Genomic DNA, 27,541 nt, shown 5'->3' with positions numbered 1-27,541 from the left:
ATTTTTAAATATAAAAGTAATCTACACTTGGGTTTCAAGTACCTTTTTATCTCATGTAAAGGATTTTTTTTGTAAGCAGATAATATATACATATAAATAAATGTGTAGTGTAAATCACCTTACCTCCATCACCATCATCTGATCCTCTGAAACTGGGATCTTTTAACATATCTAGCTCAGCTAACATACGCACATAAAGTGCATTCTGTCTGAAGGAGGGGTAAAATCTTTCATCACGTAGCATCAGTTCATACACCTTATTGAAATAAAGTATCAATTACTAATACAAATAATGTACTATTTTTTACCAAATAAGATTTATCAAAAGCTATATTGAGGTCTTGGTATAACAAATTACAGACTATATTCACATGATATTTGCCACTGCAACAAGACTATCAGATTAATGATTTTCTCTGGTCACTTCAATACCCAGTAGGACTAAGAAGGCCCTACAGTAAGTCACAAACAGGCTATAACATAGTTTTCTAGGAAGTAAGTAAGCTCACATATCAAGGCACACATTAAAGGCCAGAGTGATAGTATAGCAGGTAGGGTGCTTGCCTTGTATGTACATAGCCAAGCCTTGGGTTTAATAATCAGCATCCCATATTGTCCCCCAAGCACTGCTAAAAGTAATTCTTTAGTGCAGAATTAAGAGTAACCACTGATGATCAACAGATGTGGCTCCTCATTCCCCCCCGCCAAAAAAAAAAAATTGAGGAAGGCTGGGTAGGATCCATGGCCGTGCAAGTGGTCAACATGGGCTTAATCCATATTTCCCTGTATGGTCCCCTGAGCCCACCAGGAGTGACCCTTGAGTGCAGATCCTGTAGTAAGCCCTGAGCATCACCCACCAGGTGTGCCCTGCCCCCAAAAATAATTAAATCTGAAAGCTGGACAGTTCAATGGGCTGGAGCACAAGCTATGCATTTAGAAGGCCTAGATTCAATCCCCAGCAACTCCTGGTCTGTCAGGACTGACTTGTGTAGAGAACTAGGAGCAAGCAGCACCTGAGCACTACACGTTATGAACCCCAAACTAACAAAAGGGTTAAGTTAATTTTAGTCATGGCACTTATACATCCATTTGGAAAATTTTCAGATTGCTATCAAGCTTGTCAGTAAGATTCAAATAAAACTAACCAGTGTTAAGAATTACCCTTATTTTTCAAATACAACAACAAAAAAAAAACACTGGCCTTTTTAAAAATAAAAATATTACCATAACTTGTCTTACTAGCCATCACTGAACTTTCATAAAGCTTCAATGGCTTATAAAAATAAATTATAACCATATAAAATATATATCTAAAAACATATAATGATAAAGTTGTACATAATACCTTCCTTTGAATGTCATCAAAAATTTCAGGGGTAGGATCTTCATGATTCAAAGTATCTGCTAATTTTGCTACCAAGTAATCATCCACAGTAACTCTTGGGGATGCCTAAAAATCACAGAAAAATAATAGCATGATATTGGTTTTTTAAGTATAGTAACAATTCATTAGAAGGAAAATTACATAATTGACTTAGAACTGAAAATAATCAGAAGTGTATCCATGGTTTGCAAATGACACTCTAACATTTCAGAAGGCTGAAATAAGAGCCAGAAACTTTCTTGTTATCATATAATACATAAAAGATGACACACATTCAAATTTGGACTTTTGTTGAAAAAAGTTACTTCTCACTAGGCTTCATTTCCTCAATCTGTAAAATGAAAATAAGACCACATACCTGTAGCAAAAGGAATCAAGGAGGTCTATGCAAAGCCTCTAAGCACAAGAGTCTGACACACAAAAAAAACTGTCAACAGTTGTGTCTTCAGAAGAAAATATAGATTCTTGATTTGAAATTTTTTTTTCTAACTGGGAATTTAAAGATGCACGTTTATCTTTTTAGCACTGCTCTATTTCTCAGCTCTGACATCATCCCATAAATCATATTCTGATATTTATATTCATTCAATTAAAATTATTTTCTATTTTTTTCTGATTTCCTTTTGTCTTATAGGTTATTTAGAAACACATTGTTTAATTTACTTACAAAATTCCTTCTGTCGTTGATTACTAATCATATATATTACAATCAAAAGACATGCTTCAAATGACTTCAATACTTTTTAAATAGAATTTGTTTTATGGCTAATAAATGGCATAATTGTAGAATATTCCATTTATGCTTGAAAATAGAATGTATCCTGCAGTTGTCTGTAGAAGTATCCTACAGATATGTTAGATCTAACTGATAGGGCTTGTCAAGTCATATATGTACTAGGTCATTTTCTAATTTTTCTATCAATTAAGAGTAATGATTAAAGTCTCCAACTATTACTACTTAATCACCTCTCCTTCAAATTCCGTCAATTTCTGTTCAAGTATGGGACTCTGTTATTAACTATAGTTCGTATTTTATTATTTTATCAATCAATCATTATGAAATGTTTTTCTGTTGTTCAGTAGTAATTTCTGCCTTAAAATACATTATCTAGTATTAGTACATCAGTTCTGTTTTGGTTGATCTTGCATGGTTTATCTTTTTTCCCTCACTTGTTTTCTAGCTAATGTGTCTTTGATTCTACAGTATGTTTGACCTTCAAATCTGAGTTTAGCAATTAAATTAAATCAATTTTATAGATAAGGTGATTTCTAAAATAATGTTTATCAATAAAATGAGAAAACAACATAATAAAACTATTATCAGGGTTAAATGAGACAATCTTAGGTTGGCTGTGCCTTGCTTAGTAATAGATGTCTGTAAGTACTAAAAATATTTATAATACTCCAAAAAAGATAAACAGTAATTGAAATATACACTCACCTTTTCTGATAAATACTGTTCATAAATTCCAACAGCAGCTGCCCTTAATAGACCTTTTGTTTGATTGGTCTGATGTTTTCCATCTTTCTGACGACTTAATAAAACTTCTAGTTGTTGCTGGGCTGTAACCCTGTACCCTTCCACTGTCATCCAGAAGAAGAGATGTGCTTGACCTCCAGTTTGCTGCATGTAATCTGTAACAACATTTATGTAAATGTCAAAGATTTCAGAATAATTGCAGCTGTGTGGCAAATAGACTAAGGAGAATTAAAATTTCAAATACTCAAAACTTTACATTTGAAAGTGTTTAGCAACTGACTAGATACTAAAATGACCACTACTAAAGGAAACACATATAAAAACACATTTTTAAGTTCTCTCTTTTCATGATAAAATCACTAGAGCATAAAAATGCTATACAAGATCTAATCAGAAATAGGGGCTGGAGCAATAGCACAGCGGGTAGGGTAGGGCGTTTGCCTTGCACGCAGACGACCTGGGTTCGAATCCCAGCATCCCATATGGTCCCCTGAGCACCGCCAGGAGTAATTCCTGAGTGTAGAACCAGGAGTAACCCCTGTGCATCGCCGGGTGTGACCCAAAAAAAGCAAAAAAAAAAGAAAAGATTAAATCAGAAATAAATTACTTTACATTCAGCTTCTGTTCGCAATAAAGAATTACTAATCACATTCAAAAATATTAAGGACAATATTCTTTAGTAAGTCATAAATTTCCATTTTTGATTATCAAAATGAAGAATCTGGGAATTTTGTTGATAATTTCCCCCAGATAAAAGTGATTTTGATTAAACGTAATAAAAATCTAAAGGTTAGTAAATATTTCCATTTATTAAAATAGCAGAAACAAAATTTCTTCTTTGTCATGCACAAACATGATATAATAAGTCTGTATCTATGGGGATACAGAGGTGCTCAAGGCCTATTCCTGGCCCTGTGCTCAGGGAATCACTCTTGGTAGGGCTCAGAGGTCCTATGGGGTTCCAGGATATCAAACTCAGGTTGGTCATGTAGAAGGCAAGCACCCTACTCAGTGTATTACTGCTCCAGCCCAGTATATTCCTGATAAAGAACTCTTTCTCAAATAATTTAAATTAATAGTATTATCTCCTAAATTTATTTTTATAACTATTGAGCAAATGTATAATAGAGTTGCAGTACACAGTCTTCAAACAAATCTTTTCTCATATGGTTTTCAAAAAAAAGTGGAAACACTTAAAGAAGAAGTATATTTAGCATGCTTATTATTGTGCATTTAAAATTTAATAATATTTAAATAATATTTAATAAGATTAACGTTTTCCTAAAATGGATTTACCTACCCATAAAAAACTGTAGTGCCACATTGTCTACAAGAATGCTGTCCAGGGGGACTGTGCAAAGTTTCCCAAAGTTTGCTGCCAATTTCACAGTATTTATTTCCTACAAATCAAAATAGATGTTGGTTATCATTTTATCTTTTCTGTCATTAGATTACTTGTTGTATCATTATGTAAGTTAAATAAAATAGAGAAAGAGTAAAGTTTTTCCTTTCTTATTCAAGCAGGTTCCTAAAAGAAATTGTATATAAAATATCTAATAGACATGCTAAGAGTCATTTTAGTAAATATACATAAAAAGTATGGCACACATCCATTTCTTCAAATAGAGAATAAAGCTACATGGTGGTATTTTCAAAGTTTATCCACACATCACAAAAAGTGAAATTTTATTAGGCGAAATGGTACAGAGGCATTGCAAATGCTTAATATATCCAAGAATAAACAAATAGCAGCATCTCTTCTAAGTGTAGACTGAAATCTACTGGAGAAATAGACAATATTTCCAAAGAGCAATTTTGTTCCTACTGAAGTTAAATCTCTATAATCACTACAGAAAATGTATTTTTCAATGTAATAAAACAAGGCAGCTAACTACATAATTTTAAAAAAGTGGGAGGTGGGTGACTGGAGCAATTATACTATAGGATAGGCAGGGGACTTGCTGTATGCATACAGCCAACCCCTGAGTGCAATCCGTGGTCCCTCCATATGGTCCACCGAGCCCTGACAGGAGTGGTTCCTGAGGTAGAATCAGAACATTACCAAGTAAATTAAAAAAAAATTGACACGAAAAACATTACAAAATAGACAAACTGGCTGACATTGAAAAAAATGGGAGTTACCTGTGAAGGGGCTATAGATAGACAAAAAAATAAGATGGGCTAAAAAATGAAATGAAGACACTAAGAAATATTTATAATAAAATACAGGGAAATCAATGAGATAATATTCAATAGCTACAAAGGGCTTTGTATGCTATGTAAGAGTTATCTGTACACTGCTGGCCTTCATCACACGTATTAAGATTTTCTGTAAGATAACATGGGGTTTGTCCTTTCAGCCTTGCCACAGGGAACTTAGTTTACCTTAAAGCAATGTCCTTTCTGTATGGAAAAAGGAAGACAGTTAATGTTATGCTTTGTAACTTAGGAGATGATTGACTCCAATACATTTACTCCTGGGCATCTGCTTTCTCAACTCAGTTGCCCTTAGTTCCTAGCACCCCCAAAGCAGGGTCCCAACGAGGGACAGAATGGACTCAGGGCAAGCTGTGAGCTACCCTGGCATCGAAATGGGCCAGGCCAAAGTGCCACAATACTCAATTATAAGTTGAGAGCATGGTCATAGACAAATGCTGTCATGATCCAAAAGTAACAATGAGACCAGGACCCTTCCAGTTAGGAAGACTAACTTGGCCTGAGGACTGTGGTCTGGAATATATAGTGAATGTCCTCAGGAAGAACCAAACTTTAAGTCTGATATATCTCTTACTGTGCTCATACAGAATGACACTGCTAGAAATATTAGAAGTAAATTCACTATAACAATTTAAGTGGATTACTAGCTGAGGAAGGAAGAAAGGGACACACCCTTGTTTGGATCCCACCCTTGAGCGGATCTCCTAGTAATCTGGAGTAATCACCTTAGATGAGATTTTGTTAATCTCCTGGAGAAATGGTTTTACCCTTCTTTGTTGATTTGTTAATGTTCAACCCACCTTTGTGTCACCACCGTATGTGATTGCTATATAAACTAAGACTGCAACAGAAGTAGGGAGAAGACAGAGAAGCAAGGGAGAAGAGACAGAGGCGAGACAGAAGACACAGAAGACCACAGAAGGGAGAGAGGTAACACAGAAGCAAGGGAGAAGACACAGAAGCAAAAGGGCTCCGGAGAGAGAGATCAGAAGAAGAGAGATCGGAAGAGACCAGAGGAGAGATGGCAGAGACAGAGAGAGGTTGGAAGAAACCAGAGAAGAGACTACAGAGACAGAGATAGAGACAGACAGAAGAGAGCACAGCAGCACAACAGAAGCAGAGCACAAGGAGGAGCCATCCCAATTCGGTTCGTACACAGCGGCTCAAGAGCACTGAATGTAAGCTGTGCGTGCAAGAGAACTGCCCCTAGAGCCCATGAACACCACACACAATCACCCCCTCCCACGTGCACCTCTTTGTATTTTTTACAATTTTCCTCACAGTTTTCTAAATATCTCCACCAAGCTGGAGGTTAGTAGTCATAAAAATGGTCCTTAAGAGTTGCTTCTTGCTTTCTCATGTTAGGCAGAACTGAAGAGTGTTTTTAACTCACAAAGTATATCTAAAAAAATTCTATCAAAAAGTTCTGGCTGAGCTCTTACTATGAAATCTTCCTAATCCAAAATACTCAACATCCCTATGTCATCCCTAAAAATGATAAATTCACTTCTAGCATTCTTGCCAAATTTTAAATTCAAAGAAGACTGAATTGGGTTCTAGGAAACTGAGGGGGCTTAGGGCATGGGCTTGATGGCAATCCACTTTATTCAGGATTGCCATTTTGCCCCCATGTCAGGACTCTCCCCTGTTGAGTAGGTAACGAGGGGGAGGGCTGCTTAGCCACCCTGGCTAGACTCTACCCAGTCTGGACACAGGAAACTGAGGAGACCCAGCAGCACAGAATAGCAGGATGGATTAGAAAACTGAAACCACACTATGCTGCTTGCAAGAAACACATTTCAACAGTCAGAGCAAAGACTCAAAACCAAAAGATTGGATGACAATTCTTCAACCAAACAACCCCCTCATATAAAAGCCGTGGTGGTCAGACTAGTATCCTATGACATACGCTTTGGGCTGAAAAAGATTGTAAGAGACAACGAAGGTCATTTCTTAATGATCAAAAGATGTATATGTACATCAGGAAGAACTCACACTCCTAAATGTATAGGTACCAGCAAAATTCTTAAAACAACTGCTAACAGACTTGAAAAAAGACAATGGTGGGCAACATAACAATAGTTGGAGATTTCAACACCAGTTTGTTCACCTTTACTAGATCAACTAAAGTTCAACAAGAACATACATTATTTGAGGGACAAAATGGAAGAGGGAGGTTAGCAGATATATATATGTGTATATGTGTATGTGTGTGTGTGTATGTGTGTGTGTGTATCGGGTCTTTCATCTTCAATATGTCACATCAAATACACATTCTTTTCCAATGTATATGGAACATCTTCAAGATGTATACATATACAAAACATATACAAAACATATCTGCAAAAAGTCAAAAGCACATAAATTATATCAGCTATCTTTTCAGACCATGATTCACTGGAAGTAGAAGTTAATCACAGAGAGAAATAGAGAACAACAACAAGGAGCTCATTACAGAACAACCAGTGGGTCAGAGAGGAAGTCAAAGAGGAAATTAAAAGATTTATGGTAACAAGCAAGAATAAGGACATTACCTTCCAGAACTGGTGGGATACAGAAAAAGTCATGATGAGAGGAAAGTTCATCACTATGCAAGCATTCTTCAGGAAGGAAGGAAGGGGCCACATAAATAATTTGGCTGAACAACTTAAGAAACTGGATAATGATTAACAAAAGGAGCCCAAAGCAGGCAGGAGGAATGAAATAATAAAATTTAAGAGTGAAAATTAATGGACTGGAATCCCCCCAAAAAAGAAAATCTGATAAACTGCTAGCAAGACTCACAAAAAAAGGAGAGAGAGAACCCTAATAAACCAATCAGAAATGAGAGGACAAATCACACTGGACATCATAGAAACTCAAAGGATCATCAGAAATTAACTTGAGAATCATTAAGAAATGACCTTCGCTGTCTCTGTAATAGTATTGCAAACCACACCTAAAAGAAAAATTAGAGAAAGAGAAAGAGAGAAGAAATGTGTTTGGCATATAGGCAGGTTGCCAGGGTGAGTGGGAGGGAGGGAGTGAGGGAGGGAGGGAGGGAGTGAGGGAGGGAGGGAGGAAGGGAGGGAGGGAGTCAGGGTAGGGAGGAAAAGTGGGGTCATTAGTGGTGGAAAATGTGCACTGGTGAAGGGATGGATATTGGAACTCTGTATGACCAAAACTCAATCATGAACTTTGGAACTGTACCTCACAGTGATTTATAATTTTTTGGGGGGTCACACTCTGTGATGTTCGGGGGTTACTCCTTGCTCTACATGCAAGAATTACTCCTAGTGGTGTACAGGGGACCATATGGGATGCCAGGGATCAAAAAGTACTAGGCAAATGCCCTACCTGCTGTACTATCTCTCCAGTCCCTAAAAAGACATTTTTTAATAAAATAGACTGCATCTTACCAAAAAAACAAATAATATATAGATGACTAAATAAATGAAGAAGTAAAATATTATAGCATCTTCAGGCAATGCTTTGCTCTACTTAACTAAGTTTGGTAAAAGTTTACCATACTATATTGTATAAAAGTTTTTTCTAAAAGTTCTTTGGTATTGTGCAGTAGTGGTTAATATCCTACATTTTGTCACTGTTAGACTTTTTAAGTAATACAAATATTTATAATTAAACATTAATTTTAAAGTACTTACTTTGCCTGACTGTAACCGCTGAATTCTTGAGTCACATACTTTCTTTACAAATAATAAGCTATTTATTTGATTTTTGATAGTGTTGATATCTAAAAACAAAATTATTGATTTTCAGTTATAAAGCTGTAAATCTATTTTTAAATACACTAAAAATGTGCTTACTGTAATACCCGTATATTAACATAATAACATAATAACCAATGCAAATAACCAATGTGTAACCTCTGTAATAATAACCAAGAGAACAATTATCTTAGTTAATAAATCTAAAGTTTAAGTAAAATTAATTAAGCCATGTTAGTTGAATTTAGAGAAGAGAGCTACAATCATAAGTCCTACATACAGAAAATTTAATAGTTTAAATTTAGCACATGTTATCATGAAGAAAATTACTTCAGTTATAAGGGGGAATTAGTAAGATGACACTTAAATTTAAGTTTTTTAAAGATACAATAATCAGCAAAACAAAACATTCTTATATTTTAATGAATTACCATCATCAGCTGTATCTAGAGATCGAAGATACTGTAATTCTTCTGCTGCCTTATCTCTGACTGCTTCTAGTTCTCCAATATTGTCACTCAATTTAATAATGTTCATAAAGGCCTCATAGTTGCAATTAGAATCTCGGATCTGAAAATAAAGATCATAAAACATGCGGGACTGAGACTCACATATAAAAAGGACACCACATTGACCATGTGACCACATGACAGTCACAATCACCTATATCCCAAGTGCTTATAACATGAAACAAAATAAAAAATCTCTCTCCTTACATTCTAGTGAGACACAGACTGTAAACAAAAGTCTGTATGCTAGACAATTTGTTTAACATATCTGATAAAGTATGGAAGCCTTTATGGTTCAAACTAATCCAAAAGAAAAGAAGGAGACCAACAGAGATAATGGTGATTGAAGATAAACTGAGTTTTCACTCTGAATGGAACAAACTATTACTGAAGAGTTTTTCACAGAGGAGTGGCAGTCTGATACAAATAAAACAGAATTAGGGGCAGGCTGGAGCGACAGCACAGTGGGTAGGGTGTTTGCCTTGCACGTGGCCGACCCGGGTTCGAATCCCAGGATCCCATATGGTCCCCTGAGCACTGCCAGGAGTAATTCCTGAGTGCAGAGCCAGGATTAACCCCTGTGCATTGCCGGGTGTGACCCAAAAAGGAAAAAAAAAAAACCAAAAAAACAAACAAACCAGAATAACTGGCAACATGAATACCTCTGCCATTTTGGGTTTTTCTCTACTTGCTATATAAAAATAGAAATAGAAACAAAAATAGAAATAAAACAGTCACTTAAGCTGGATTTAACCAAGCTGTGGCTTTCCTTTATTTGGGAGAGGAGAGTGTGGGGTAGATAAAGGGCTGTTAAGAGGCCCTCAGGGGACTCAGGACCTCTTCCATGATTCCTGGGAAACCAAACTAGCTGGACTGTGCTGGGGATTATGGAGGCCACTGTGGCAGTGCTCAGGGTGCTACAGGACTGCCCCTAGTGGTGTTGATGGATTGGGTAGATAAAGCCGAGGACCTTAGCTCAAATATTTCTCTGGCCCCAGATTTGTCCATTCTTAATAAGAAGCCCAAAAACTGAAGACTGTGTAAATGCAGAACTGGGGCAGGTCAATAAAGTACATCAGTTATCAAGCTAACCCAAGTCTACCATAATAACACGACAACATAAAATGTTGATCAGAATGTTATCAAAAACTTGTTAGTGGAAGCCCAAAATTAAGACACAATTTTGGAAGACAGCTATAGAGGGTCCAAGCATTAAATCACCAGGAAAAAGGCCCAGACCTCTATATATAGCTTGGGATGTTCCTCCCCGCACAAATACTGATTCATCATTCTGAACCTCAAACTGTGTTTTACAACTGAATAAAGACATTTTTGAATAAAGAATTAAAATTTTAGAAAGTACTCACCATCCATATGATATACTGATTAATATAATCAGGATCACTGAGTTGATTTATTAAAGGGAGAATAATTCCTCGTGCAAGAATTTCCTAAACAAAAGAACAAATTCTCAATTTCTCTAATCAGAATTTAATGTAAGAGCCAGAAAGACAGAATAGGGTTAAGAAATATGACCTTATTGGAGGCCATCCTCAGTTCAGGCCACAGAGGAAGGAAACAAAGTTTCCTTTGGCCAGAAGGACCTGGCCAGAGCTGGGAAAACGTTTGAGAAACACCTTCCCATTCTCTACAACCGCTCATGCTCCTACCTATTAAACATCTGTTCTTTCTTCAATGATTAACAGAATGAATTGAGGCCCATTTTTTTTCAGTTTTTTTTTTTTTAATGACACTGGGTTATCTGGCCAGTTTTGGTATAAGTTCATAAAAATTCGTCCTTTCTTTTAAAAAATATTTTAAATAAGTTCTACTTTCATAAGCTATATAGATCTCTAATAATCACCGTCACCGTCATCCCATTGCTCATCAATTTGCTCGAGCAGGCACCAGTAACATCTCCATTGTGAGACTTGTTGTTACTGTTTTTGGCATATGGAATACGCCACAGGTAGCTTGCCAGGCTCTGCCATGCGGACAAGATACTCCCAGTTGCTTGCCAGGCTCTCTGAGAAGGGCGGAGGAATCAAACCCGGGTCAGCTACGTGCAATGCAAATGCCTTACTTGCTGTGCTATCACTACAATTATATATCTCTATATATTATACAATTATGTATCTCAATATATCTATATGTGTATAAAAAAATCACTGTATCACTGTCATCCCGTTGTTCGTTTATTTACTCGAGTGGGCACCAGTAATGTCTTTATTCCTCCCAGCCCTGAGATTTTAGCAGCCTCTCCTTACTCATCTTTCCCGATGATTGGAGGCTCTTTCAGGGTCAGGGGAATGAGATCTATCGTTTCTGTTTTTGGCATATCGAATACACTACAGGTAGCTTGCCAGGCTCTGCCTGTGTGGGCTACTCTCTGTAGCTTGCCAGGCTCTCCAAGATATATATATACACACACACACATATAAATGTATATATATGTGTGTCAATGTATATACACACACACATATACACTAGCACTGTAACACTGTCGTTCCTTTGTTCATCGATTTGCTCGAGTGGGCACCAGTAACATCTCCATTGTAGACTTGTTACTGTTTTTTGGCATACTTTGAGCATAAGCTCAGGGCTTACTCCTGACAAGACTCAGGGGATCTTATGGAGTGTCCAAAATCAAACCCTGGTTGGTCATATGGCAAAGCAAGAGCCTTACTTGCTGCATTATCTCTCCAAACCCTATAAAGAACTCTTTTTTGTTGTTGTTTTGGGGGGTCACACCTGGTACTGCTCAGGACTTGCTCAGGGACTTCATCTGGTGGGGGCCAGGGATCAAACCAGGGCTGGCTTACATGCAAGGCAGGTGCTCCACTGCTGGACTATTGCTCCAGCCCCTTAAAAAACGGCCTTTAAATACTTTCTCATAGGTGAGAAGATGCACATAGGGCTGGTGTGCATGCTGCATGTGTTGGAGCCCAGGTTCCAATTCTAGCCCCTATTCACATGGTGCCTCACGCCCCACCCAGAGCAAGCCCTTCCCCCAGCTTCCTGTTGGAAGTAGCCCTGTGCACTGGTGGGTAAGGGCAAAAAAAAAACACACACACAAAACAATCCAGAGAAATAATTCAGTAGTTACTTGACTTTCACATGGCCACTGACCCATGCTCGAACCCTGAGTAGTAGTTAGTTTTGACCCCTTAAAAACAACTCTCTATGTAATAGCTATTATTGATAACAAACAACAAAAAAATGCATATACATACATGTGTGTGTATATATATCGTTTTCCTTCCATGCAGCTGACCCGGGTTCAATTCCTCCATCCCTCTCGGAGAGCCCTGCAAGCTACAGAGAGTATCTCGCCTGCATGGCAGAGCCTGGCAAGCTACCTGTGGCTTCGATATGCCAAAAACAGTAACAAGTCTCACAATGGAGACGTTACTGGTGCCCGCTAGAGCAAAAAAATAATACCCTATGTTGAATTAAATTTTTCCAAAGGGTTCCAAGAGCATTTTGAAATGACTTTTGAGATATTTTATGGTCTAAAATTAGAAAGAATAGATTATTCTTTCAATGTTATATTTAGCCCCTAACTTCTTAAAAGTGTTTTTATAAAATTGTATTTATATAATTCCTTCTTCAAATTATGGTTCTGACCCTATTTGCTCATGTTCTAAAATGCACCTTGTACATTTTAGCACACATAAATGCATTTTTATGTCACACATAAATGCATTTTCAAAGTTTCTAAAACAACAATAACAAAAATACATGGAGAAGATTTCTGAAAAACTTATTTCAGGGGGTGGGGCTTGTGGGTGGCTCATGGCACAAAAACACTTGCCAGCATGAGACTTTAAATTCACCCCCGGAGACCAGCTGCTGTTCTTTGGGACTACCCCCCAACAGTGAATGATCTCAGATGCAGGGGAGATCCATGTAGCACTGTAAGGGAGGTAGACAGCCCGGGAAGAAATAGAAAGCTCTGTGTGTGTGTGTGTGTGTGTGTGTGTGTGTGTGTGTGTGTGTGTGTGTGTGTGTGTGTGTGTGTGTGTGTGTGTGTACACAGATCCATGTATCACTATAAGGGAAGTAAATAACCCTGGGAAGAAATAGCACCGTGTGTGTTGTGTTGTGTGTGTACAGATCCATGTAGCACTGTAAGGGAAATAAACAACCCTGGAAGAAACAGCACCCTGTGTGTGTGCACGCAAGCTTGCACATGCACATAATTCCTTATCACCAAAACAATGAGAAGGGAAGATAAGCGTTTCTCTGAAAATAACTTTGTTTTCCTAGTTTCCTTCATAAAATGGTTTCATTATAATTGGCTGTAATTCAATAATTTCAAAACAGGTTCATGTGAGATCTAAATATTCCAAAATAATTAGCCATTTTAAAAAGGGCTCTATTAAAATAAGCATCAGCTGTCATGCATGAAGCTCGAAGAGAAACCAGGAATTTTCAATAAATAAAACAAAGTAATGGAAAGAAAGCAGAGGCAACTGAAGAGAAATTATCTTAGTGAAATACTGTGATCTGCCGTAATTCATACAAAGGATTCATATCAAGTAAAATATCTTTTGCTGGTTTTGCCATCAAACAAAAACTGATAAATTATCATGTTACAAGAAAAAAACTAATTTGCTAAACATAGGGCTCTATAATTACATTGGATTCAATCAGATCCAACCAAAAATAAACGTTGCTCAAAAGAGCAACTTCAAGTGAGGAAATGGAGCCAGCCATCTGTGGTGGACAGGTTCCATCCCTGGCACGATGTGGCTATCTGAGCACTGCTTGGCCCCAAGCAATGTAGGATCCCCAGCACCAGCTTATCTGGCCTGGCCTGAGCACTGGACTGCAATTCCGGCTAGCAGAGTATTACTGGAGTGACGCCTGGATGTCCGAATACTGAGTGCAACCACTGTCCGCAACATGCACACATAAAGTGCATAAAAACATTCAACAGCAAAATATGTTTCTGTTTCTTCACACCCTAACTTTTTAATTTATATTTGGGGTTGGGGGCCACACTAGACCATGCTCAGGGTCTATTCCCACTCAGCGCTGCAGGGCGCTTGCAGCCAAGATCAGGGACCAAACGGTGATGAGCATCAAAACCAACCAGGCTAAAGTTCAGCATGCAGAGCAGGAGCGCCAGCTTACTGAGCTATCTCTCAGGCTCAGCTACTGATGGAACTGCAACCGCAGATCACAAGCGACCAGCATTCATGTATCTTAAGTCAGCCAAGTATTCCAGGTGTCTAACATGACCTATGTATCATAGGTAGGAGTTTCCTCTAGTATTAGAACTTATTCCCTAACAGGACTTCTGCCATGTATGAGGCACTGTAAAACCATTAAAGCACATAATGATAATAAATAAACACAAATGGCCCAAATCATTATGGAAAGTAATAGCTCTATTGGAAAGAAGCATCAAGTAAGTTCATAAAACAACCAAACCATTCATTTTAAAATTAAAAGAAGTACAGGTTGAGAGAGAGAGAGAGAGAGAGAGAGAGAGAGAGAGAGAGAGAGAGAGAGAGAGAGAGAGAGAATGACTCACAGAGACAGGTAGTAGGGGGAGAGGCAGGAGGGAAACTGGAGACATTGGTGATGGGAAATGTACACTGGTGAAAAGATGGGTAACGAAATATTATATGACTGAAATCCAATCATGAATAACTCTGCAACTGTGTATCTTACTGTGGTTCAGTAGAAAAATAAATAAATAAATAGAGGCAATAATACAGTGGGTAAGGAATTTGCTTAGCACCCAGCTGACTCGGGTTCAACCCCAAATGATCTTCCAAGCAACAACAGAAGTACGCCCTGATCACTGCTGAGTGTGGCCCCATAATAAAAAATAACTTATTATATAAAATTATATATAATTATACACATAGCAAGTGCATATATGTGTGTGTGCTATATCTATGCAGCAAGTACTATGAAGGAAAATAACTGGGTGAAGGGGATTATTAGGGTTTTTTTCTAGATTGTGCTGTCAAAGAAGGCATGTCTGAGGATGTAAAATAAGAAGGAAGAGTACACTTAGCCAAGAAAAAAAAAAAGATCTTCTGAACAGGGTACTAAAAGAATATGAAACAGTTGTATAATGATGTGAAATGGTACTTTTGGATAAAAATAGTCAGTGTGGCTGTATTATAATGACCAAACAACAAAGGAAAACTCAAATTCACATGCATGCCCTTGTAAACCTTTGAAAATACTCAAGATTTGAAAAATTTTTTGCATAGTCATACCATTTTCAGAGACAGAGGAAAGAAGTAAAAACAAGAGCATAAAAGCAAGAGGCAAGATTTCCATTTTGGACATTTAAAGTTTTAAAATTAGTTCAGTGAGAAGCTGGTCAGAGCAGCAAAACTGAGAAATGAAGTTTGGACAAAGATGTATCTTTGGAAATCATCAAAATATAAATGGTGTTTCAGGTCATAAGAATAAATTATCAAGAAAAGGGCTGGGTATGCCAAAAGTACATAACGATAAATGCAAACAGCCCCAGTTAAAAATAAGGATAGTGGGGGAGATACTACTGCAGGTAAGGTGCTTGTCTTGCACACAGCTCATCCAGGGTCAATCCCCAGAACCCCATGTTGTCCTGTGAGCTATATGTCCTGGAGTGATTCCTAAGCACAGAGTCAGGAATGATCCTGAACACCAGTGGGTATGGCCCAAAAAATAAACAAGAAAACTAAACAGAACAACAACAAACAAACAAAACGAACAAATAATTTAAAAATCAATAGGAAAAATTAAAGCACATAAAGTTGACACCCAGCAATGCTCAGAGGTTACTCCTAACTATGCACACAGGAATTACTTCTGGTGATGCTCAGGGGGACTATATGGAATGCCAGGAATTGGACCTAGGTCAGCCGCATGCAAGGCAAATGCTCTATCTAATGTACCATTGCTTCACTCGAGTGCTTCCTAATTAGAAATATTTTCTTTCAAGAATCACCATGAATCTAGTGATAGGCATGCCTGAACTGGCCCAAATAATTGGGACTTAACAATACGTAATTATTCCATCAAACTCTTTATGGCAAAAAAAAAATTTGGGTACTGGAGAGAGAGTTCAGCAGGAAGGGTGTTTGCCTTGCACGTGGCCGACCCTGGTTCCATTCCCTGCATTCCATATGGTTCCCTGAGTAATGCCAGCACTGATTCCTGAGTGCAGAGTCAAGAATAACCCCTGACCATCCCCAAGTGTGACCCAAAAAAGCAAAACAACAACAACAACAACAAAAACCCCAAAATTTGTACTCCCTGTATTATACCAACACACCAATGTCAAGGATTAGCAAATTGTGTGGTATTACCTAAATAACAAAATATAAAAGCACACCTAAGAGACTAGTGTCAGATTTGAAGAATGGCATACCAGAGATTATAAACTTATTAAAAAAACTTTAAAATTCATTCAACCAAGATATTTGTCATTTAATACTTTATTTCTCAGTAAATTAACACTGGTTTACAAGATGAAGTTTTAGGAATACAATTTTTCATGTTTTAAAAATACAAGCTATATATCACATCCCTCACTAAAACTCTCCCTGTGTAGTTAGCATTTCTTAATCATGATCAGCAGCCAATACCTATATCATATTCCTTTACATAAATACTATAAAGATTTTTAACTCTTAAAATAATATGACCCAAACTACCGTACCTATTAACATTAATTTTCCAATTCAAGAAGCAGAACCTAGCAGTCCAGAATAATTATTTTATTTAGGAAAATATAAAGGTAAAGCTGTATTGAACAAAAAATATGAAACATATTTTTATTATAATCAAAACTCCAACTACATAATTCTATGTCAGAGAGTTATCATGTCACTGATCCAAGAACCTTAGGGGGAGATGTTATCAAAAAGACACTTCTAGAGTGCCTCTTCTCTCAAAACTGTATTCAAAGTAATACGCTGCCTTTCTACTTTCATTTTCTAAATGATAAAGAAATAGTATCATCATCAGCTAATGGAATGTATGATTTTGCATTCTTACATATCAAAATTTCTATTAAATTTATAACATGAGAAACAGTAATTGATAAAACCAAATTTAAAAAAATTCCTTGGGAACCTTGTTTTTAAGAGTAGCAATCAGCTAAAACTTTTAATAATCATCATTCTAAATTTCTGTATAACCATTTAGTTGATATAAATTCAAGCTTACCCTGACAAAGTATCGCATGATCTTGTTCTGGAAATCTCCAGGAGGTAGCAATAAATATAATAAGACCTCACACAAATCTCTTAGAAAACCTAGAAATGGGGGAAGAAAAAAAATGTAGATATAATGAACTCTCTAACTCTTCTTGATATATATAAACTTAAAACAATTTCCTCATTCAGTAAACTTAAGCAGTTTCCTTACATTTCTAGTAATTTAATCATCTGCCTTCATTACCCTCTAAACAGCAATTATTCAGAAATACTTTAAAATTCTGCTCAGGTTTTTGATACTTTCTAAATCATTTGAGAAGCTTCAATTACAAAAGTATTTTCCTCCTAATTTTCAACTACACTGTGTATTCCGCACTTATACACATTATCTTTGCATGTCTAAAAGTTATTTTCACATTAAAAACCCTAACAAAATAATTATTTCAGGAAAGAATTTCAACTATCTGAGGTTAATAACAATAGAAAAAGAATTATGCTTTTGTTTCACTGATTTAAGAAGGTTCAAGTACTACCTATTATTATATATTTCTTGCATTTAGTTATCAGTGTCAATGAATTAACAATTAAAATTGAACTGTACAATGTACACGAAATTAAGAAACTAAAAGAGAAAAAGGCAAATTAAAATGCTGAACACATTTTAAAAAATATAACAAGTCAATTTCCACATTGACAAATGCTTTTCTCCTTTAACTTCTGAGCATATACTTTCTGTGGATGTAATAATAGAGATGGCTCTGTTAATCAAATTACATGCTAAGAAGAAGACTCTCAATAGTACTAGGAAAAGAACATTCTTAGATCAAATAAATCTGACCTAAATTCCCACAAAGACCAGAAATCTGTTTAAGTACATAAATTTTATCTGACATCATCATAATCATTCCCTGAGAAAATTATGCCCTTTAACAACTAAAACCTATTTTTGCATACTTAGAATAAAATGAATAGTATCTTTACTATGCTGTCTGATCTATACGAACAATTCTATCCTTTGATTTTATTCATTGGTTTTACTATCTTGTCTTTAATCAATCTGAACAGTTCCTGTTCTCAAAAAGTTAATGAAAAGAAAACCTTCTTCATCTTTGGAAGAAGTGCACACTGAATCACGGCAAACGTCCTTCTCCATTTCAACTTCAACTTCAAAGAAGGTTGCTACAAGGTCCTCTGCTGTACCTAAACAAAAAAGGGGTCAATTCAAGATATAGGAATGATAAAAGTAAATTTTCTCAAATTCTAATTTTCTAACAGACTAAAAATATTACCTTTTACTTGATTATCTTTCTCTGTTATCTTCTGCTGGGTCTTTCTGAATACTCGAAGGTGTGTGCCAAAATCATCTACAAGGCGTGTAGTAAAGTAAGGCTGCCAATCTATTTCCTTTGACCTTAAAAAATACATTACATAAAAGAACTATATAAATACGTTTTTAAGCAAAAGAATTTAAAAAGTGAATCAATTTATACTGTGAATTTTTGTTTAGTTTAAATATGATTTCAAATTTAAAATCATATTTAATTTAAATATGATTTCATCTGAGAACTACCTTTCAAAAGATTCAAGGTACATAAAATCTACCTTAGTCACTAAGCAATACAATTTGAGATATTTAATGGGTCCATAACTTAAAAGTGGTAATGTAAAATGAGTGGAACAGATGTATCATAATACCATACAGAATCTCATTCCAGATATAAGAATTTTTTAAGGACTCAGAAAGGTTTTGTTTGCCTTTAGAAGAACACTAACTGGTTCCATTGGGACTATACCTGGATTCTCCACATTTTTTTTTTGTTAGACACAGCTCAAGTCTAACTTAAACATCATTGGCACAAGCCTGATTTCTATTAGCATATACTGGCAGCTAAAAATTTTACAGTTGAAGTCCAAAACAGCTCAAGCGATAGAGTTGATGCCTAGTATATGAAAGATCCAAAGTTCAATCCCTCCACCATGCCTTCACCAGCACCATCAGGTATAGTTCTTGTGGCTCCCAAGCATCACCAGAGCCCAATTAGCACTGTCTGCCCCTCTGCTCTGCTGGTGGTCGCTCCTTTAAAAACTGACAATTGAAAATAACTATAATTAGGAGCGATAGCACGGAGGGTAGGGTGTTTGCCTTGCTCTCCGTCAACTTCGGTTCAATTCCTCTGCCCCTCTTGGAGAGACCGGCAAGCTATTGAGAGTATCTCACCCGCACAGAAGAGCCTGGCAAGCTCCCCGTGGTGTATTCGATATGCCAAAAACAGTAACAAGCTTCACAAGGGAGACATTACTGGTGCTCACTCGAGCAAATTGATGAACAATGGGATAACAGTGCTACAGACAGTGCTACATGGAAATGACCTGAAGAATATAAAATACCACACTCAGCTGGGGTGGGTGTGGGAGAGGTGGGAAAGCTACTATTTACTATTCATAATAGCCAGAATCTGGAAACAACCCAAGTGCCTGAGAAAATGTGTGGATTAAAAAAATCATAAAAAAGAAACAAAAAGACCTATGATACAATGGAATACAATGGAATATTAAGCAGCCACTAGGAAAAATGAGGGACCCTCTCGCCTAAAGACTTTGATTCCAAAGATGTAACACATTCGGGCATCCAGCGCAACATCCGATAACGATGCACTGGGACACCAAACTGGGCTACAACTCGGTGCTGCCGGGGGTGGATTTTTTTTCCTCCCCACCCTGTCTTCCTGCACGGAAAGCGGCGGGCTGGCGGCACCCATGTGGCAGGCATCATCTTCTGTGACTCCAAACCCACAGGTATTTGGATTTTACTTTGGGGGCTCCCAGGAACTCATGGGAAGGGGGCGTAACCGGCACGCCTTCGGCCCAGATAAATCCGGAGCCGCTGAGCGCGAATCGGACCCTCTCGCCTAAATACTTTGAATTCAGAGACTTCTTACAGCAATGCACTGGGACTGTGAGCTGGGCTATGTAATTTCTGGCAGAATTTTTCCTGGACTTTATACAGAAATCCAAAACCGCGTGGACGCTGCCGCGTCCGTGCGACTTAACATTTATAATTGTCAGCAATGTCAACGGTTCCATTTGAACAGGTCTGACTTGGGGGGGAAACTCCAAATAATAACAGTAAGTTTTTGTTGAAATATTGAAGGTTTTTAATGTAGCAGCCACCTCTGGACTGTGAACTAAGCAAAAGCCCCACGCTGGCTGACGCAGCGTGGCATACACCATACTATGAGGCGCAGGAAGGGGGATGAGGGGGAAAAAGGAAAAAAAAAAAAAAAAGGGAAAAGGAAAAAGAAAAAAAAAAGAGAGAGAGAGAGAGTTATGTCAACTATAGTGAGTTTTGTGTTGAATTATGGAATGTAATCAAGGTAAAGAAAAAATGAAGTGAAATTCACTAGTTATACAGTAGGGGGTAGGGGGTGGGGGCGGGGGGTATACTGGGGTTTCTGGTGGTGGAATATGGGCACTGGTGAAGGGATGGGTGTTTGAATATTGTATAACTGACATATAAACCTGAGAACTTTGTAACTTTCCACATGGTGATTTAATAAAAATTTTAAAAAATAATAAAAAAAATAAAAAAATAAAAAAAAATGAAACCATGAAATTTGCTATACATGGATGGTCACAGAAAGTATCATGCTGAGTGAAATGAGTCAGAAGGAGAGGAACAAACAGAATGATCTCACTCATTTATAGCGGGAAATAAAAAAAAATAGCATGAAATAACATTCAAAGAAAAAATAGAAACAAGGGCTAGGAGGACTGGTCCACGCAAGGAAGCTTGCCACCGGGTGGGGTGGGGGGAGAGTGCAGGGTAGATAGAGGAGGGGTGGGGAGAGTGCAGATAAAACATGCAGACAGAACAGAATGGTCCACTATAGCAATGACAGTTGGGAGTGATGAATCCAGAAAAGAACTGAAGAACTGCAAGCTGACCAGAGGTAAAGTGATATGCATGATTCCCTTTCAGTAAAAAAAGGAGAAAGACAGAGAGAGAGAGAAACACAGAGAGAGACAGAGACAGAGAGAGACACAGAGACAGAGAGAAAAGAGAATGTGTGTCAGATGGAGAAGTGTGTCATAGTTGTTATAGTTGTTGCAGGCTTCAGAGAGAGCAGGCAGGAGGAGGGTGGAACTGGGGACACTGATGGCATGAAATGTGCACTGGTACAGGAACGGGTGTTGGAACATTATATTATAAACTCAATCATGAACAACTTTGTCACAGTGAATCTCACTGTGAGTGATTCAACTAAAATTTTTTTTTAAAAAAGCTATTATTTTATTAAAACAGTAGTATTCACAAAACATCGTTAGTTAAGTTGTAACCCAAAAATGTGATAACAAATACAACAGATAAGCCTAAAACAATTCATATTTCCCTTGGACTGATACTTTAAACATTTTAATGTTATTTCCCTTAATGTAGTACTAATCTTAACTCACTGTTTTCGAAATATGTCAAGTATATAAAAGGCAAAGAGTCTATTCAAAAAGAAGCTGGGCAATTAAAAATGAAAAAAAAGAAAAAAGAAAAGAAAAAGGACACCATACTGCATTAATCATTCTCACATAATAGGAAATTAGTAATTGTTGTCACTTTTTGATTTAAAAAAAAAAAACCCAGAGTGGTAATGACATTGAGGAATATAACAGATGGTTGTTTTAAAATTAAAACATGTTGTGAAGGACAGGGATACTGCTCAGTGGTTAAGATCATACCTTGCATGAATGAGGCCTTGTACTAGGCTGGATCCTCAGCAACAATAACAACAAAAACACATGCTCCTACCAATAATATACTAATTTCCCCCTTTTGGAAAGGTGCCCAGGGCTTATCCTTGGCTCTGTACTCAAGATCACTCTTAGCTGCGCTCAGGGGATCATTTATAGTACCCAGGGATCAAACGTGGACAGGCTGCATGCAACGCAAGTGCCTAACCTGCTGAGCTATCTTTCTGGCCCCAACTAATTTCCTTTAAATGCATAAATATGATTTTGTTTTATACATTGTAAGAAATAATAAACCACAGGTTAATAAAAAATAGAATCAAATGAACACTAGAAAGGCAACCTGAGCTCAGAATCTGAGGGCTAACATTTAGAATATAAGATCATACATTCATACACATCAATTTCTCAGCCTTCTTCTGAACTTGGTCCCATTCCAACTCTATTTCCTTCCTCTGCCCCCTCCCTTCTAAGGACTGCTTCCCCAGTTATATGCCATGGTTAATTCATTTGTGCAACTTTCACCTGTGGTCTGCTTGGCATATCTCGGGGGCCAATAGAGAGCTATATTTTCCCCCTCAAGAAATACTGATATAAACAGGTACTAAAGTTGGCAACATAAAATCTGAAATAAGAAATTTAACTCAGAACTCTCTAAAATCTCTAAAGTTATCATTTATGTAAGTCATCACTGTTCATCGATTTGCTTGAGCGGGCACCAGTAACATCTCTATTTTGAGACTTACTGTTACTGTTTTTGGCATATCAAATACGCCACAGGGAGCTTGCCAGGCTCTGCCTTGCAGGCAAGATACTCTCTGAGAGGGGTGAAGGAATCAAACCTGGATGGGTCTCGTGCAAGGCAGACACCCTACCCACTATACTATTGCTCCAGCCCATCATTTATGTATTTTTTCTAAATCTTCATATAAAATCACTGATACTTAAAAATGTTCTAAGAGCAGAATTAGCTTGGCATATGCCATAACATCATTTAATATATGGGAAATTCATTCTAACATATTTTAAAACTTAAAACAGAATTTTATTTGCCTCCTGGTACAATGCTGTTATTAAAATTTTCAGGCAAAATAAAATCTGTTAATTTTAGAATTCCTTAGAAATCTGTCTCAATTATAGAGGATGCAACGACTTTTTTTGTTTATTTATTTTTGTACCACACTCATCTATACTCAGGGCTTACTCATGGTACTATATTCACTGATCATCCCGGCAGTACTCAGGTGACCATATGTGATGATGGGTATCAAACCAGGACTGGCCATGTACAAGGCAAGCATCCTACCCACTATTTCTCCAGCCCCTGTAATGATATTTCAGATGAAGAAAAATTAAATAATTACAAATATTAAAAATTTACAGAGAATTTTGAATACTGATTTTCACTTTCAAATATTTTGAGGGCAAGGAAAAAACTACTATTATTTTATATCTCTGCATCACTCTCTACTAGATACACGCAAATTTACTGTAAGTCTCAACTCAAAGGAATTTCTCTAATTTAGAAAAGGAGAACATTATTTTTCAGTACAAATTAGAAAAATCCTGATAAAATTTTGTAGCAGTGTTTGTCTTAAGAAAATTTGGAGGGGCCGGAGCGATAGCACAGCGGGTAGGGCATTTGCCTTGCACTCAGCCGACCCGAGTTCGATCCCCGGCATCCCATATGGTCCCCCAAGCACTGCCAGGAGTAATTCCTGAGTGCAAAGCCAGGAGTAACCCCTGAGCATCGCTGGGTGTGACCCAAAAAAGCAAAAAAGAAAAAAGAAAGAAAGAAAATTTGGAAACATTCTGGTGACATTAAAATATTTTCTAAAAATGTTAATAAGAACATAAATCTATTAAAAATTATTCACTCTATGTGATAGCCACACCTCCTTCTTTAAACCCACATATAATTTTGCCAGAGCTCCAAAAACAATGATTTCTGTTTGTGTTGGGGCCACACCCAGTTGTGCTTCAAGACTTACTTCTGGTTCTATGCTGGGGATCGCTCCTGGCAGGCTCAGAGAACCATATACAGGGTGCTCAGAATTGAATTCGAGTCATCAGTGTGCAAAACAAATGCCTTACCCACTGTATCAATGCTCCAGTCCCAACAATTCTTCTTATACTATGTCAATAGGGCTGAATCTTTCTCACTTTGCTTAGAATATTTCCCCCACATAATTCCTTTTCTGGTAAAAATAGCTGGGTTTTACACAATGAATTTCACTATCTATAATTGTAATATTATTTATATGATTTAATTTCTTAAATTTAAAAGTGACCATATTTATTATTATTATTTAGAGACTCAGTGCTAGATTGGGTCTATCCTGGAAGTACACAACATCTACAAAGCCCCTGAAGTTTAAACTGACAGAAAAGTTGTAAGAATCAAGGAATACTACTGAGCAAATGAGTGTTAACTGAAGCACAACAGCTAAATTCCAACTATAAAGTATACCTCTCTGGCCTGTTACAACAGAATGCATCAAAAAGAACAACATGTGGGAGAAAGAATAAAGGAAAAAAAAGGAACCTCTTTGTAAGGCTGATAGGAATGCAAACTGGAACAGCTAATCTGTAAAACAGTATGAAGTTTTTTCAAGAAGCTGAAGACTAAGTTATTGTAAGAATCCAACAATCCCTTCTCTTGTTATTCATATGTAAAGAAATCAAACAAACCAGCAAACCCCAAATACTTCTAAAACACTATTTACAATAACTGAAATAGAGAATGACCAAAGCACCAATCAATGGATGTGACCAATTTACACAATGCAGTATGATTCATCTATTTTAGAAAATGAAAATTTGCCATTTGTAGCAAAATGGAAGGAACTCCAGAAGATTACGGGAAGGAAAACAAGTTCAAATGTTATTAGATGATTCCTCCTAGGTATGCAACATAAGGAGACAAAGTTAATGGACAAAATAAAATGTTAAAAATTAAAAATTGAACCAGAGTAAAGGATAAATTTCGAAGTGTCAATTACATGTTATCAATGGACTGACCCTCACCCCTGCCTTATTCTTATAACAAATCTTGCTCTCCCTTACATATTCTCCTAGCACCATCCTCCGCCCCCTCACTTTATATTGCACTTAAAACCTGTACTTCAATAATTCGTTTGTTAGAAGTAAATCCACTGTATTAACTTTTTTTTTCCCAAATCTCTTCTGGGACTTGTTTTATTTTACTGTGTTCCCTTTACTTCAAAACACTGGCAGACACTTAATACAAACTGATTTATTGATTCTTCTTTTAGAGTCCAAGTTCCACAAACAGGTGTTTCAAGAATGGCATAAGGAAAATGTAAATGCTGCTCCCTTTATTTCTGAGAGTTCTAAAACAGGACATATACAAGATTTCTACTTCTCCTTTTGCATCTCAAAAGAAACAGTGACCAAAATACAGAGAGGGCCCACAGAATGAGAAAAATTATTTACCCAATACTCATAAGATAGCACAGAGGGTAGGGCGTTTTCCTTACTCTCGGCCGACCCGGGTTCAATTCCTCGGCCCCTCTCGGAGAGCCTGGCAAGCTACCGAGAGTATCTCGCCCGCACAGCAGAGCCGGGTAAGCTCCCCGTGGTGTATTCAATATGCCAAAATAGTAACAACAAGTCTTGCTTGGAGACATTACTGGTGCCCGCTAAAGCAAATCAATGAGCAACAGGATGACAGTGACAGTGATACCCATAAGATAAGGGGTTAATATCTAGGATATAGAAAACACTGGTAGAACTTTAAAAGGAAAAAAAAAAAAACACCTGCAATCCCATCAAAAAATGGGGAGAAGTGAAGAGAAGCTTCCTCAAAAAAGAAACACAAATGGCCAAAAGGCAAATAAAAAAATGCTCTACATCCCTAATCATGAGGGAGATGCAAATCAGAACACTGAGATATCATCTTACAACACAGAAATTGGCACACATCAAAAAGAACAAGTGCTTGCGCAAATGCAGGGAGAAAGGGACTCATTCATTGTTGGAGGGAAGGCTCCGCCCTTTTGGAAAATAGTATGCGCATTCCTCAACAAATTAGAAACTGAGGTTCCATATGACCCAGCAATATCACTTCTGGGAATATATCCTTGGAGTGCAAAAAAGCACAGTAAAAATGACATCTGCACTTGTATGTTTATTGTAGCACTGTTCACAATAGCCAGAATCTGGAAACAGTGCCTAAGAACAGAAGAAACTTTGGTATATCTACACAATGGAATACTACGCAGCTGTTAGGAAAGATGAAGTCATGAAATTTGCTTATAAATGTATGGTCATGGAGAGTATCATGCTAAGTGAAATGAGTCAGAAAGAGAGGGACAGACATAGAATGACTGCACTCATTTGTGGAATATAAAATAGCATATTATGAGACTAACACCCAAAGACAATAAAGACAAGGGCCAGGAGGATGGCTCCATGGTTTGGAAGCCTGCTTCATGTGCTGGGGAGAAGGCAGTGGGATGGAGAAGGGACTGCTAAGTCAATGATGGCTGGAAGGATCACACAGGATGGGAGATGTGCATTGAAAGTTGACTAAAGACCACACATGATGAACACTTAATATCTGTATTACAAACCATGATGCCCAAAGTAGAGAGAAAGAAGGAAGTTGCCTGCCACAGAGGCTGGGGGTGAGATAGGATGGGAGGTGGGGGGGTGGGAAGGATACTGGGGACATTGGTAGTGGAAAATATGCACTGGTGGAGGAATAAGTGTTCAATCATTGTATGGTTGAAACTCAATCATGAAAGCTTTGTAACAGTATCTCACAGTGATTCAATAAAAAAAGGTTTTTAAATAAATAAAACATTTTTTAAAAAAGTTTCTGCTTGTCCAAATCCCAAAGCTACCACTCCCAAAGACTAAGAAATAAAATCAATATCAAAATCATGAGGATTTTGATTAAATCATGCATATTTATTGGTTCTACTCCTCAGAAATTGGTCTAGAGGCATCAACAGGAACAACAACAACAAAAAAAACCACACCAAAATTAGTGAAGTATTTCTGTAAAGGCAGTCTATCAATGGTCACATCCACTGACTGGTGCTTTTTGTAAGATTCTATGCTGTATCAGAGTATCCACTTCCCTCCACCATTGTCCCAGGTCCCTTTCCCACTACCCCCTCACCCCTTAAGACTTTTAATCACTGAGTAAAATAATAGATCTTTTATGTTTCAAATCAAGCAGTCTTTCTGACTACAAAGTATAATAAAAATTTTAAATAAACCTTACTATTTCCTATTTTAAGATCTCCTACTAGCAAAATAGACCAGAAAAATACTTAAATGACAAAGTAAATATAAAGTCA

General features: G+C 37.2%; 1 protein-coding gene across 2 annotated transcripts in view; it reads right to left on the bottom strand.

Annotated features, from left to right (window-relative positions):
- The window catches only part of SNX13 (sorting nexin 13), a 131,571-nt gene that overhangs the window by 45,926 nt on the left and 58,104 nt on the right, over positions 1–27,541 (bottom strand). For both annotated transcript variants that reach the window (XM_055131664.1, XM_055131672.1), the window contains exons 6-15: positions 18,761–18,882; positions 18,570–18,671; positions 17,482–17,570; positions 10,665–10,748; positions 9,220–9,358; positions 8,726–8,814; positions 4,165–4,264; positions 2,826–3,019; positions 1,346–1,450; positions 124–256 (exon numbers count right to left, since the gene is read on the bottom strand). In XM_055131664.1, coding sequence (XP_054987639.1) covers positions 124–256; positions 1,346–1,450; positions 2,826–3,019; positions 4,165–4,264; positions 8,726–8,814; positions 9,220–9,358; positions 10,665–10,748; positions 17,482–17,570; positions 18,570–18,671; positions 18,761–18,882 — 1,157 coding nt within the window. The remainder of the gene's footprint in view (positions 1–123; positions 257–1,345; positions 1,451–2,825; positions 3,020–4,164; positions 4,265–8,725; positions 8,815–9,219; positions 9,359–10,664; positions 10,749–17,481; positions 17,571–18,569; positions 18,672–18,760; positions 18,883–27,541) is intronic.

This window comes from Sorex araneus, chromosome 1 (assembly GCF_027595985.1).
Source record: "Sorex araneus isolate mSorAra2 chromosome 1, mSorAra2.pri, whole genome shotgun sequence".
In the NCBI taxonomy this organism is placed as follows: Eukaryota; Metazoa; Chordata; class Mammalia; order Eulipotyphla; family Soricidae; genus Sorex; species Sorex araneus.
The sequence above is the reverse complement of the archived record's forward strand: the minus strand, read 5'-3'. Positions and strand labels throughout refer to the sequence as shown.